At 43.0% G+C, this 13,410-nt stretch overlaps 2 protein-coding genes and 1 pseudogene across 6 annotated transcripts in view; 1 reads left to right on the forward strand and 2 right to left on the reverse strand.

The window, feature by feature from the left end:
* Ccdc173 (coiled-coil domain containing 173) overlaps nt 1–2,164 on the reverse strand; it is a 36,693-nt gene extending 34,529 nt beyond the window's left edge. Inside the window, exon 1 of the mRNA XM_021150546.2 lies at nt 2,029–2,164. Coding sequence (XP_021006205.1) covers nt 2,029–2,077 — 49 coding nt within the window. The 5' untranslated portion in view covers nt 2,078–2,164. The remainder of the gene's footprint in view (nt 1–2,028) is intronic.
* On the reverse strand, nt 3–798 carry LOC110289324 (annotated as a pseudogene). Its single transcript, XR_003835949.1, has one exon. The product of XR_003835949.1 is annotated as a polyadenylate-binding protein 4 pseudogene (transcript).
* A 70-nt stretch (nt 2,165–2,234) lies between the features above and the next one.
* Nucleotides 2,235–8,434, forward strand: Phospho2 (phosphatase, orphan 2). Of its 4 annotated transcripts, none has more exons than XM_021152615.2 (4): nt 2,235–2,568; nt 2,901–2,936; nt 4,938–5,089; nt 6,526–8,278. In XM_021152615.2, the coding sequence occupies exon 4, from the start codon at nt 6,552–6,554 to the stop codon at nt 7,275–7,277; it is 726 nt and encodes a 241-aa protein (XP_021008274.1). In that variant the 5' UTR covers nt 2,235–2,568; nt 2,901–2,936; nt 4,938–5,089; nt 6,526–6,551; the 3' UTR covers nt 7,278–8,278. The 4 variants fall into 4 exon arrangements, with proteins under 4 accessions (XP_021008274.1, XP_021008280.1, XP_029330455.1 ...); XM_021152621.2 differs by having other exon boundaries at nt 2,235–2,516; XM_029474595.1 differs by lacking the exon at nt 4,938–5,089 and having other exon boundaries at nt 6,526–8,434.
* Nucleotides 8,435–13,410: the final 4,976 nt, after the last annotated feature.

Consider the following 13,410-nt stretch of genomic DNA (forward strand, 5'->3'; position numbering starts at 1 on the left):
TCTTTCAGATTCCCATCATCCACCTCTTCTCCGAAGTTTTTGATATAAACATTGGTGAATTCCTTGGCCTTGGCTCCAAGCTCCGCTTCCCGCTCTTTGCGAGACTTGAATCTACCCACAAACACTTTACGGTCATTGAGAAGCATGCCATTCATCTTCTCGATGGCCTTGTCGGCCTCTTGGGTCTCGAAGTGAACAAAAGCATAGCCCTTAGAGCCGTTCTCANCACAGACCACCTTACAGGACAAGATGTTTCCAAAGGCAGAGAAAGTGTCATACAGTGCCTTGTTGTCTATGGATTTGTCCAGGTTCTTGATGAAGACATTTCCCACCCCAGACTTTCTCAAAGAGGGATCCCTCTGCGACCACATGATGCGGATCGGCTTTCCCTTTATCACATCGAAGTTCACGGTATCCAAGGCTCTCTCAGCGTCAGCTGGCTACTGGAAGTTGACGTAGGCATAACCCAGAGAGTGCTGCCGGGTGATCATATCGCGACAGACCCGGATGGACAGCACAGGCCCCGCAGGGCTGAACTTTTCATACAGNATGGCTTCGGTGACGTCCGAGTGCAAATCGCCCACGTATAAGGAGGCCATGGGGTAGCTGCTGGCTGCAGCGTTCATCTCCCCACCCCCCACGACCCCGAGCCCCNCCAGGAGGACTTCTAACAAGGCCTACTGCAGGACAAAAGGGGCTCCGAGGAGCTGTGGCACGCGCCGCAGCGCACAGGTGGCACCAGCGACGCCCGGGAAGGCTGGAGCAGGGAGGCTCCNAGCCGGGACCCGAGTGCGGGACGACTTGCACGGGACTGCAAAAGCCCCAAGACAAAAGGCTCTCAAAANCAATATGGCCNGCTCCTGGAGTTTGTACTCTCCAGCTGTCCTGGCTTGAGGCTTAAAAAATAAAAATTAAAGTAGGAAATCCCCTCGTAAAGGGGGCAAAAATTTTTCAAGAGGCAATCAGATGCTGCGCTCACAGCCGCCTTGGGAACACGCGTTTCGCGATAAATATAGGCCCCGGGCTCCGGGCGGTTTACAGTTACAGCAGCCCGGGAAGGGGGAAACCAAATCTTTGCGGGTGCCGGCGAAGGGCAGCGCGGACACGTGGTGCGGCCAGCCCGGGCGCGGGGCTGCCACGCGGCGCGGAGGCGTGCAGGGGCGGGCTGGGCCGAGGGGGATGGCTCACCACTGGACGGACAGACAGACGCCGACGGACAAACAGGCCGGAAGCTGTGAAAGTCACTTCCCCGCGGGCTCCCAGCACAAGTCGCTGTCTGGTTCTTTTTCTTCTTTTTTCCCTTTTGCTTTTTTTCCCCCCTCTTCTTTTCTTCTCTTTTCTTTTTTTTTAAGGTTTTTGAGGCTTTTGTAATTTTTTAGGCTTTTTCTTTTTTCTGCTTCAGGCTTGCTGAGCCCAAACGCAACACTGACGGCTGCGACCCGGGGCTGAGAGCGATTTTGTTTTTAGAAGTCCTACTTGCTCACATCTTTGAAAAAAAAATCAAATCTTAGGTGGTCACTTTAATTACCTCATTATCATTTTTTTTTTTTTTTTTACATTATCAAAGCATTTGACTAGGGGAGAATTTTAACTTTAGCGTGGAAAGAACTGAGGTATTTCCTTGAGCTTTAGAAAAGACTACTCAGCAGGTCTGCAACATTATAAAGATTTTGATAGGTCAATAACATTTCCAAACGGCATTCCAAAATTTATTCAACGAATTACAAAGCTTAAGTGCCCCGAGTGTCTGACCAGTTACAGCTGGGGCAAGGCTCTAACTTTCTGCCTTTTCTACCCCTATTCTATCCCTATTCTATACTTTCTACTACTATGCTCCCCTAGTCCTCTTTCCTTTTTCCACTCATTCACCTGAAGGCCAACCTGACTAACTTCCAAGGATGCTTGCTGGGATTGCTTTCGACTTGGTAAAGCCCATTTCAAAAGGCAACCGAAGCCCTCACCTTGTCACCCTATGCTGGGGTTCTAGAAACAACAACCCCAGCTCCGGCACGGGCCAAGGCAGCTCACCTTGGCTTTCCTTCGCCTGCCCGGAGCGCCGTCCAAAGCGCACCTGCATCTTTAACAAGCTGATCCCGCGAGTCCAGAGCGGGTGATAGGACTTCCAAGCTGAAGTCAGCCACAGAGCGATAACTAAACCATTTGGTTGTTTAGCAACCACGCCGGAAGTGACGTCAGTCACCATCCAGGAACCAGGAAGGAGCCCTGTCCGCGGCTGAACCGAGGCCCGCGGCCCGGGTATGCGCGTGCGCAGTGCAGAGCGGTGGGCGAGCGGGCCCTAGCAGTTCAGCGACTGCGTAAGGCACGAGAACCAACCGGCCGACGCTGGTACTGATGCTGGCTGCCCGCTGCGACCTAGGCCTGGGTCAGTGAGGAGCCCTCGGTCCGGCTCGGCCGCCGCCGCTTTTCTCACACGCTGCGCTAGTTTGGAACCGGCCGGTGTGCGAGTCGAGGCCCAGGCTGGGTGCGAGCTTCTACTCTGCGCCCCGCTGGCTGAGGTGAAGGACAGCCCTTTGACCACCGAGCCACAAGGATTAAAGGACAGAAAAGGTGTTTTTAAGTGATTTGGTTTATGAGGCATTGTCAGGACTAGATGAGACCCTGTCAGTTGTTACGTAGGACTATTAAAACTTGAATGTTGTCCCCAGAACATTCGCGTTAATACCTTTAACATACATTAAACTGCTTGGTAAATAACTTTTAATTAGTGTACGTGGGGAACCAGTCAGTCTCTAATGACACAAAAAGTGGACTGGCACTTGATCTCAGCAGAGGCTCTCTCCTGACATATCGCTGTACAGCTGATTTCATTACTGAATTAAAGGAAGTGCGACTTTTCAATAATGAACGTTCTAATGCATAGTTGTGCTATCTCTCTTCAGGTTTTCTATCAGAGATGTTCCACTGTAATAATGCTGGTAAGTATGGAAGGATTAATAAAAATTGCTGGAGACGGAACTTTTGTGTACTTGTGCTAGCGAGTTGAAAGCTCCCCAGGGCTGGAAAGGTCAGGGATTGAACTGTCTTTGTAGGCCAACAGCCGCTTGCATAGTTTGTGAGAGAGCACGACGCCTAGTGAGAGATTGGTGACTTACACAGTGCTAGCTGCATCCCCAGCAAATTGTGCCTTTCTTTTCCTAAGGCCCTCTTCCCACAAGATAACGCAGAGTGAGCAAGAAGTTAGGTGGATGTGATGGTGTGTTCCTTCACAGGACAGAAACTCTGAGCTGAGGGACCTCACCACAAGGGACAACACAGGTGCCCTTTAACTTGTTCACTCTAGAGTTATCCTTGAAGCAACTGGGGTAGAGTATATAACTTAGAAGGCAGAAGCTGTGTAGACCACGTCTCTCAGTGGAAATTCTCAGGAGTTTTACTAAATTAGTTATAAGTATTGAACCTCATAAAATATCTCTAACTTTCTCATATGGTCTTATATTTCAAATAGGGTCTCATATTTGACTTGAAACTCCCGATTGCAAGTGCCACCTATAGCCTTTCCATACAAGTTGGTCTAGAACTAGTTGTTTTTTTTTTTTTGGTTTTTTTTTTTTTGGTTTTTTTGCCTCGAAGCTCTTTTGCAACCTAATTGGAAACAGAATTTAAATGACTGTTGAGATATTTCTAAAACAAAATCAAAAGAAAAACTACAAATGACTATTAAACCATTCATTAAGATCTGGCCACTGTCCATAAACCATTTTCTGCATGCTATATACTTAGTTATGTGTATGTTTGTATATGTGTTTGTGTGAGGGTACGTGCACATGATTGAAGGTGCCCAAAGAGGCTAGGGCTGTCAGACCCCCCTGGAGCTTCAGTTACAGGTGGTGATAAGCCACGAAAACTTGGATCTTCTACAAAAACAGTCAATGCTCTTAACTGCTGAGCCGCCTCTCCAGCCCCTTATTTATTTATTTGGGGTATGTGTGTGTGCGCGTGTGCGCGAGCGTGCATGTGACAGCCACGGCATCTAGATACATTAAGTCCCCTGGAGCTAGAATTGTCCCACCAGACTTAGGTCCTGAGAAGAGCAACATGGGCTCTTACCCAGTGAGCCATCTCTTCAGCTCTGAGAATACTGTTTTGATTTGTTAATAAAATGTGTTACTGTGTGTGTATTGAGTGAGTGTGATGGTGTACTAGTCAGAGGGCAAGCTTTAAGAGTCCTCTCCCCTGTGGGAGTGCCTTGTAGGGCTCACAATGGGCTTGCCGCACTCGTTTCAGCAAGGGCTTTCCCATCCTCTCTGCTCCCTGGCCCTCTTCACACTGCACACTTGACGCTGAGTAACCGAAGCTGCGTCTAAGAGTGCAGCATTATGTCTGCCTCAGCCTCCTGAGTGCTGGGATTACTGGTCTGGTTTTCAAATTTTAGTAAAAGAGTTCCTGGTAAATTCACATTGTTAAAAGTCGGTCTGTGAACTTCCTTAATTTTTGTAGATTTCTATTTTAAGTATATTGCTCATAGCTGAATATACATAAAATAATAGTGTTTCCCTTTTAATGAGAAAAACTGAAATGATATTCAGTTGATTTCATACTTGTGATTTTATTAATCAGATAAAATATTTTTATATGGCATTCTTTTTTTAGTATTTATTCCAAGTATATATGTATAATCAAATTGTTTCTTAATTAATAGTACATGTTTTGTTTTGTTTTGTTTTGTTTTGTTTTTTGAGACAGGGTTTCTCTGTGTAGCCCTGGCTGCCCTGGAACTCACTCTGTAGAACAGGTTGGCCTCGAACTCAGAAATCCGCCTGCCTCTGCCTCCCAAGTGCTGGGATTAAAGCATGTGCCACCACGCCTGGCTGTTTTTGTTTTTTTTTTTTGTTTTTTGGGTTTTTTTGATATGAGGAAGAGGAATCTAATTAGAAAAAATAAATTTTAAACCTTTAAAATATCTCTATTAATTTTAGGAGTTAAATCTTTGTTCCTTTGCTGCATATCAGAGCAATTTCTCTGCATACAGAACTGGAGTAATATTTACAAACAGCTTGCAAATTGAAGACTGCAGTGGCCTAACCTCTGTGCTGAAGTAGCATTAATTGGACTGCAAGTACCAGTTTGGGTAGGTGGTTTTAATAAAAAAATATGTTTATAAGACAGGAAAAAAATATAAAATTGAGAAAAAAAATACTCTTAGATCAACCTTTAATGTGAGTTTACTTCACTCATGTTCTTCTCAGCCTGGTCTACAGAGTGAGTTCCAGGACAGCCAGGCTACACAGAGAAACCCTGTCTCAAAAAACCAACCAACCAAATTTTAAAATTTCAGTAATTTGTGGTGAATTTAACCTATGCTTGAGGCATTATTCAACTAACAATGAGTTACATTAGGGAAAATTTTCTTTTAATATGGTGCTGGAGATAAAACTGAGGCATTGCACATGTTAGGCAGGTCTCTCCCTCTGAGCTATGTATACATTTCCTAGAAAACTTTTTAAAATCATACTCTGTGAATCTCCATGAGGTATGTGTGGTAGTTTGAATATGGTTGGCCCATGGGAAGTGATGCTATTAGGAGGTGTGGCCTTATTAAATAATATTTAGTCATAACATTGACATTTAGAAATTGAGTTCAATCTGAAAGCCAATTAAAATTATTTTACATTTTATAGTTACATAACTTAAATTTGTTCAGAACTTTTGTTAATATATAGAATAGCTATAGTATATTATGGCCTCTTACTTTAATAATGATGATTATTACAAGTAGTATAAGCTAATAAAATAACTTAGGAAAAATAAGCGATGGCCCTAAAAAAAATGCTTAATTGGGAGCTAGAGAGGTGGCTCACTGGGTAGGAATCCTTAACTGCTTTTTCAGAGGACCTAGGTTCAATTTCTGTCACCCACATGATAATTCACAATCAGTAACCCCAGTTCTGGGGATCCAAAGATCTTTTCTGACCTCCTTGGGCACCAAATACAATTTTGGTGCATATAACATATATAAGCAGAAAAAATTAAATTTTTAATGCATAATAAGAGCTAAGTGTGGTAGCATGTACCTTTAATAAAAGCTAAGTGTGGTAGCGTGTACCTTTAATAAGAGCTAAGTGTGGTAGCGTGTACCTTTAATAAGAGCTAAGTGTGGTAGCGTGTACCTTTAATGGAAGTACTTGGGAAGCAGAGGCAAGAGGGTTGCTCTTCAGTTCCAGGCCAGCCTGTTCCACATAGAATGCTCCAGACTAGCCAGGGGTAGATAGTGACACTCCCATTTCAGGAAAAACAAAAAACATGATAAGTTACTAATTTCTACTCCTTGTTTTAGCATGTTAACTAGTTTATATATATATGCATATATATATAAGGTAAATTCTCATTGTATAGCCAGGTCAGCCTCAACCTCTTGTTCCTTCTGCCCCAGCCTCTTAAGTGCTAAGGTGACAGACACGTGCTACCACACCCAGCTCTTATCGGGTTAACATTTGCTTCTCTTAAATCAGTATAATAGATATGTAAACACAGTGTGTTTAGGGAATAATATATCTTCTCTTTCAGGGTAACCCAAGTCTGTTTCTGGAACCATGAAAGTTTTGTTGGTGTTTGACTTTGACAATACAATCATAGACGACAACAGTGACACCTGGATTGTACAGTGTGCTCCAGACAAAAAGCTTCCCATTGAGCTACAAGATTCTTATCAAAAGGGGCTTTGGACAGAATTTATGGGCAGAGTCTTTAAATATTTGAGAGATGAGGGGGTAAAAGCAGATGAACTGAAGAGGGCAGTGACGTCACTGCCCTTCACCTCAGGGATGATAGAACTTCTCAACTTCCTGAGGATGAATAAGGACAGATTTGACTGCATCATCATTTCAGATTCAAATTCCATCTTCATAGACTGGGTTCTAGAAGCTGCTGCCTTTCACGATGTCTTTGATCACGTGTTTACCAATCCAGCATCCTTTGATAGCAGTGGTCGTCTCACAGTGAAAAATTACCATGCTCATTCTTGCACTAGGTGCCCAAAGAATCTTTGCAAAAATACAGTTTTGGGAGAATTTATAGATAAACAGTTAAAAAAGGGCGTGAGATATACACAGATTGTTTATATAGGTGATGGTGGAAATGATGTCTGCCCAGTAACTTTTTTAAAGAAAAATGATGTTGCCATGCCACGGGAAGGATATACTTTACATAGAACTCTTGCCAAAATGTCTCAAAATCTTGAGCCTATGGAATCTTCTATTGTAGTTTGGTCTTCAGGTGTTGAAATAATTTCTCATTTACAATTTCTAACAAAGATGTGATGTGCCAACAATTGAAAGGTGTGTTAGTTGAGGTTGGGCTCGGCAACATAAAACTAAATTCCCAATATTAGAACCTTTAAAAATGTGAGAGGTTTTCCTCTTTAAAGAATTCTGGTGGTATGTCAAGCCCAGTTTGTTGCTCAGCCAACCTGAGCTTCTGCTTCTAACCCGTGGTTTGAAATTGATTTCTAAAGCTCAAGTCCTCACAACAGACATTGTGACCAGCAAGAACCAGGGCCATAGGATTTTTACCCTTTGTTCAAGAATGTTTTCCAATTGTACCAAACAGTTCTGTTTGAATACCACTAGCCAAAACCTGGTCAGAGCCTTCCCTAACTGCACAGGTGGTAAATAGCAGCTTTCATTCCAGGTAGTCCTATGCCCAGGAAAAAGAGGAAAAACAAAATACATAATTGAGGTATGTGGAACTCATAGTCTATACTAAGGATGGTTAATAGATTGTTTTGTTTTGTTTTTATTTCTGAAGAAAGTGGCTTTATTTTACTTTTTACGCAATAGTTACAAATGTTGAAAGTAGCTCATGAGCTCTCTTCCCCTGATGTCAAGTCATGCAGAGACTCAAGTGTGTTCAGGATTCAGCTTCACCCACAACCCGCTAGGACTGAGGAAGGCATTATTGATGGAGGTGTAATGGATACTTACTGCCTAACAGAAGCACTGAAGACTGCCTTCATTCAAGAGGGCCCAGCATGGGGATCAAAGCCTTGAATCATCGCTGCCAAAGCCTTAGGCAAGTGCATGCTTGAACCCTCTTGTGATGAGCGTCAAGTTGGTGGAGAAGCTTTGTGCTGAGCCTGAAGATCAACCTAATCAGCATCTGTGAAAAAAGGAGAGAAAACCCTATAGACGTGGTTGTGGTGTGTTAAGGATGCCAATTGAAGACTACTTCAAACGCAAGAAATAAAACTGGCTTTATTTTCTCAACAACAACAAAAAGCCTGATACTTTCTGCACATGAGAATAAAAAGCTCTTAAATGTATATGTCTTCTGAAATCTGTTTTTAAAACAAGGGTGCAGTATTTTACATTTTATTTGTGTGAGGTTGAGGCATGCCACGGTACATGTGTGGAGATCAGAAGATAGCTTATGGAAGTTGGTTCTCATTCCACCATGTGTGTCCCAGGGATCAAACTCAGGTCATCAGCCTTAGTGACAAGTGCCCTTAACTGCTGAGCCATCTAGCTAACTCATGAGGTGGTATTTCTTGTTAGTTTTCATCAGTCGGGATTTCCTTTTGAAATAAAGTATATATTGGGCTGGTGAGATGGCTCAGCGCTTAAGAGCACTGACTGCTCTTCCGAAGGTCTAGAGTTCAAATCCCAGAAACCACATGGTGGCTCACAACCACCCATAATGAGATCTGATGCCCTCTTCTAGGGTGTCTGAAGACAGCTACAGTGTACTTACATATAATAAATAAATTTAAAGGAAATATTAATTTTCCTCACGTTTCATGTTTATATCATAGCACCATAAATAACTACTATAATATGACATGCTGTTTTGTTTCAAGGCAGGCTTACTCTATAACCTAGACAGATCTCAGGCTCTAGGTCCTGCCTGTTTGTATCCAGAGTGCTGGGATTACAGGTGTGTACCATCATGCCTGGCTTCAGCATGCCAGTTGAAATTGTTTATGTCTGACAATTCAGTTGTGAGAAAAATGAACTTGTATGAATATTCAACACTTAATCTGCAACCCTATAGGTGGAACAACAATATGAACTAACCAGTACCCCCCCGGAGCTCGTGTCTCTAGCTGCATATGTATCAGAAGATGGCCTAGTTGGCCATCAGTGGAAAGAGGCCCATTGGTCATGCAAACTTTATATGCCCCAGTACAGGGGAACCCCAGGGCCAAGAAGTGGGAGTGGGNGGGTGGGGGAGTAGGTGGGGGAGCGTGTGGGGGACTTTTGGGGTAGCATTGAAAATGTAAATGAAATAAATACCTAATTAAAAAAAGAGAGAGACTGATGGGGGGGGCTGGTGAGATGGCACAGCGGGTAAGAGCACTGACTACTCTCCCAAAGGTCCTGAGTTCAAATCCCAGCAACCTTATAGTGGCTCACAACCACCCATAATGAGATCTGATGTCCTCTTCTGGTGCGTCTGAAGACAGCTACACTGTACTTATGTATAATAAATAAATCTTTGGGCCAGAACGAGCAGGGACTGAGCAAGCAGAGTGGACAGGAGCAAGCAGGGCCTACCAGAGCGTGCTGGGTTGACCAGAGGGATCAGAGGTCCTAAAAATTCAATTCCCAACAACCACATGAAGGCTCACAACCATCTGTACAGCTACAGTGTACTCATACATAAAATAAGTAAATCTTTTTTTAAAAAGAGAGACTGATGAACGGATATTAGCAAAATACCAGCTGACCCAGGTATTTTTATAAATTCATGCTAAAGCATGGTTCATAATTGCTCATTCAGTACATAAATTAGGGTTTTGTTTTGGCTTGGTTTGGTGGTTTTGTTTTTTTTAATTCTTTTTTGTTCTGTTTTGGGGGTGTTTTTGTTTGTTTTTTTGGGGGGTTGGTTTGTTCTTTTGACACATGGTCTTATGTGTTATCCTGGCTGGCTGGAACCCACAACAGTGTATCTACTTCTGCCTCCATGTGCTGGGATTATAGGCATATGTAATCACACTAACGTAGTTTTCTTATTCTCCTAAATTCAGATGCTCAGTATAATGTAATAGGGAAAAGTTGTACTCAAGGGTTTTTTTTTTCTTCTAAATTCAAAGTAAATCTTTAATAGATCAGATTATACTGAAACACATTACTTATAAATTATTTGTATCAAGGCCAATAAACTATACAACTAAAATTAAAATATAAGTTTAATTTGCAATAAATTGACTAGTTTATTAGAGTTTAGACTGTATCACTTCCTGAGAATGTCTAGACAAACTGAAGCTGAACAAGATGCTAAGATCCCTGCTTAACTGCACTGAGGCAGTGCTGAGGAAATGCAGACACGTGGCTGGGAGCCGGCTCTGTATGTGTGGCCCATCTTAAATGGTGCTGCCTAATGATTGTATCAAACTTCATGTGACCAGAAGAGTTACTGGAGTGTGGTGCTTGTGATGGTAAGAATGATGCCAGCAACCATGTGGTTTTGGAGGTGGATCCTGTCCCACTGGAGTCCACCTGAGTCTAGCCATATACGATGTCAAGCATAGACCTTGAAGCAGAGGACCGAGCCAAGCAGAGCCTGTGAGATAGCAAGGTTTTGCTAAAACACTAACCTTAATGGAATGTTGTTCTACAACAATAATATAGGAGGCTTTCAAATGTAAGAAGTGTTGCAGATATGTTGTAGGACATTCAATAAAATAGCCTCACAAAGAGTCATGAGTGAAAACAAGATTCTATTTTTATTTGTAGGATCTAAAGATACTAGGGTTATCAGAGAATTGTCTAAAAATTTTGGCAAAGAATTGAAAAAAAAAATTTAAGAAGGAAGCTGTGGGACATGGAGAGATGGCTCATCGGGTAACAACACCTAATGAGCTAAATTCAGTCTTTAGGATCAAGAGAGAACCAAGTGTGCATTGTCCTCTGACCTCCACGTGTACCAGATATATCTGTCCACATGCATGTGCACTAGTGTATGAAGAAATTCTATTTAAAGCAAAGTGGAATTCTGCCATGGCAGTATATACCTGGAGTTCTAGCACTTGGTATGCTCTGGCAGGGACATGAGGGTAAGACTAGTATAGCTGCTTTGTCGGTTCAAGGCCAGGCTTAGGGTTATCTACACAGTAAGATCATGTCTCAACAAAAGCAAAAAAGTGGAAATACTAGAACTAACAATTACCATGCACCACAAGTACTGTCTGTTGGGTTTTTGTTTTGTTGTTTGGTTGGTTTTTTGTTTTGGTTTTGTTTTGGGGGGTGGGGGGAGTTGGGTTTTCATTTGTTTTGTTTTTGTTTTTTTTGTTTTTTGGTTTTTTTCCTTTTAGATAAGGTCTCCCTCTACAGGCCAGGCTGACCTCAGAATCAGTTTTCAGCCTCCCAAGTGGTAGGCTTAAGGTATGTGCAGCTATGCCCAGCTTGGACTTAGGATCTTACAACAGAGCAAGCACAACTGGAATGAGAGTTTGTGAAGAAAATATTTAGACTAACAAAGATCCGTTAAAAAGCTATAACAGGGAATCGGTCCTCCCTGGAGAGGAGACTGAAGGGGAAGCAGAGTTTATGAGATGACAGAACTTGAAGTTGAAGACAGAGTTGAAGAAGACATGAAACTAAAGCTGCAAGAACTCCAACAAACCAGATGTAGGACCTGACTGTAGTCCCTGCTACACAGGAAGCTAGAACAGGTTGATGACTTGAGCCCAAGAAGTCTCAGCCAGCCTTGTTAACATAGCAGAAACAAAACAAAATCAGTTCTTAGCAGGACAAATAAGACAATTTAGGCTTAACAGTGCAACTTGGTAGCAGAATGTATAATTGGCACCTGGGGGCCTGGATTCAGTCCCCAGCACAAAACAAAACAAAAAACAAAATGATAATCACATAAAACAAACCTTTCAAAAAGCGCAAAAGAGCCAAAGGAATTACTGAGAACCACAACAGCTCACTCTGCCTGTCCTTAAATTGCAGGTAGACTTCAACATTGATGCAGACCTAGCGTTTTCTATTTTGCAAGGGATTTAACAGCTCAGCTCTTTGGGTTGTTTTTTTTTTTTTTTCATTATGCTTTGCTAGTTTTTAAGTATGAGTCATTTATTGTTGGTCAAGTAACCTCAGAATTTAACAGCTTAGCTTAGTACAGTGGTGTACACCTGTAATTCCAGTACTTGTGAGGTCAAGGTACACACACACACACACACACACACACACACACACACAGTGGGGGGGGGGGCACAGACAGAGACAGACAGAGACAGAGACAGACAGACTTGAGCCCAGAAATTTTAAACCATGCTGACAGCAGTGATACCCTCTCAATGATAACACAACAAACTTAACACTTGGAACAATAAACATGACCTATCTGAGTCAGGAGTTCACAAGCAGTTGACTAGATGGTTCTGGCTTGAGATAAAAGTGGTTCCAGATACTGGGCGGCTCTTGAGTCTGATGAAAGACAGGCTGGAGGAGCCTCTGCCAAGGTAGGTCATTCATACCTTTTAGCAAGAGACCTAACTCCTTCTTCTTTTTTTCTAAATCAGGAAGGCTTAGTTTATCACACATGGTTGGTTGGAGGCTTGCATTTACAATCACATAGGATTCTGCCGCCTAAGTATGGGAACTTTAGTTCAGATCCCCAGGCACCCTTGTAAAAGCTGGTGTGGTTTCATGCGTCTTTAATCCCAGCACTGGGAGCATAGACTAGTGAGTCCTTGGAGCTCAATGGCCAGCCAGCTTAGTGGAATCAGTGAGCATTCAGTGAGAGACCCCGTCTCAAAACATAAGATGCAGCGGGGCATGGTGGCACACGCCTTTAATCCCAGCACTCTGGAGGCAGAGGCAGGCGGATTTCTGAGTTCGAGGCCAGCCTGGTCTACAAAGTGAGTTCCAGGACAGCCAGGGCTACACAGAGAAACCCTGTCTTGAAACCCCACCCCTAAAAAATCCTTGTTCTGTTTGTGAATGGAAAAGTTGTGTTTGTCTTTCTGAGATTTGCTTATTTCTTTTGACATAGTGATTTCCAGTTTTGTCCATTTTCCTATAGAGGAAGATATTTGATGACATCCTGTTGTTGCCCGGTGTCATAGAGATTCAGCAGCTTTGGATCCGCAGGAACAGTCCTATCACATGCTCCAGCAGTTCATAAATGTGGTAGATACTGGGGTGAGTCATCTCAAAGCCCTAGATCTGGGCTTGGGTGGTAGCTGGGTTGGCCCACCCACCACCAGGGGGAGCCCTTCAGCACTGCCCCAGCTAGATCTCTCAATGCAGCAACTGTCAAAGGTCAGATGTGGGAAGCCACATGTGCCGTTGCAGAGTGGCACAGGCTTCTGCTGGCCACCACACATACATAGGCAGAAAAGTTTTTTGCCAAGATGAGGTTTTGAGAATTGACCAAAATTGACCAATCAGAAGAGAGAGAAATTGACCAATCAGAAGAGAGAGAAAGTAACCAATCAGATAAGAG

Source organism: Mus caroli, chromosome 2 (genome assembly GCF_900094665.2).
Source record: "Mus caroli chromosome 2, CAROLI_EIJ_v1.1, whole genome shotgun sequence".
NCBI classification, from domain to species: domain Eukaryota; kingdom Metazoa; phylum Chordata; class Mammalia; order Rodentia; family Muridae; genus Mus; species Mus caroli.

What these genes read in the sequence shown, in the direction of transcription:
- Phospho2 (XM_029474595.1), top strand. Translation starts at nt 6,552, where the DNA reads ATGAAAGTTTTGTTGGTGTTTGACTTTGACAATACAATCATAGACGAC.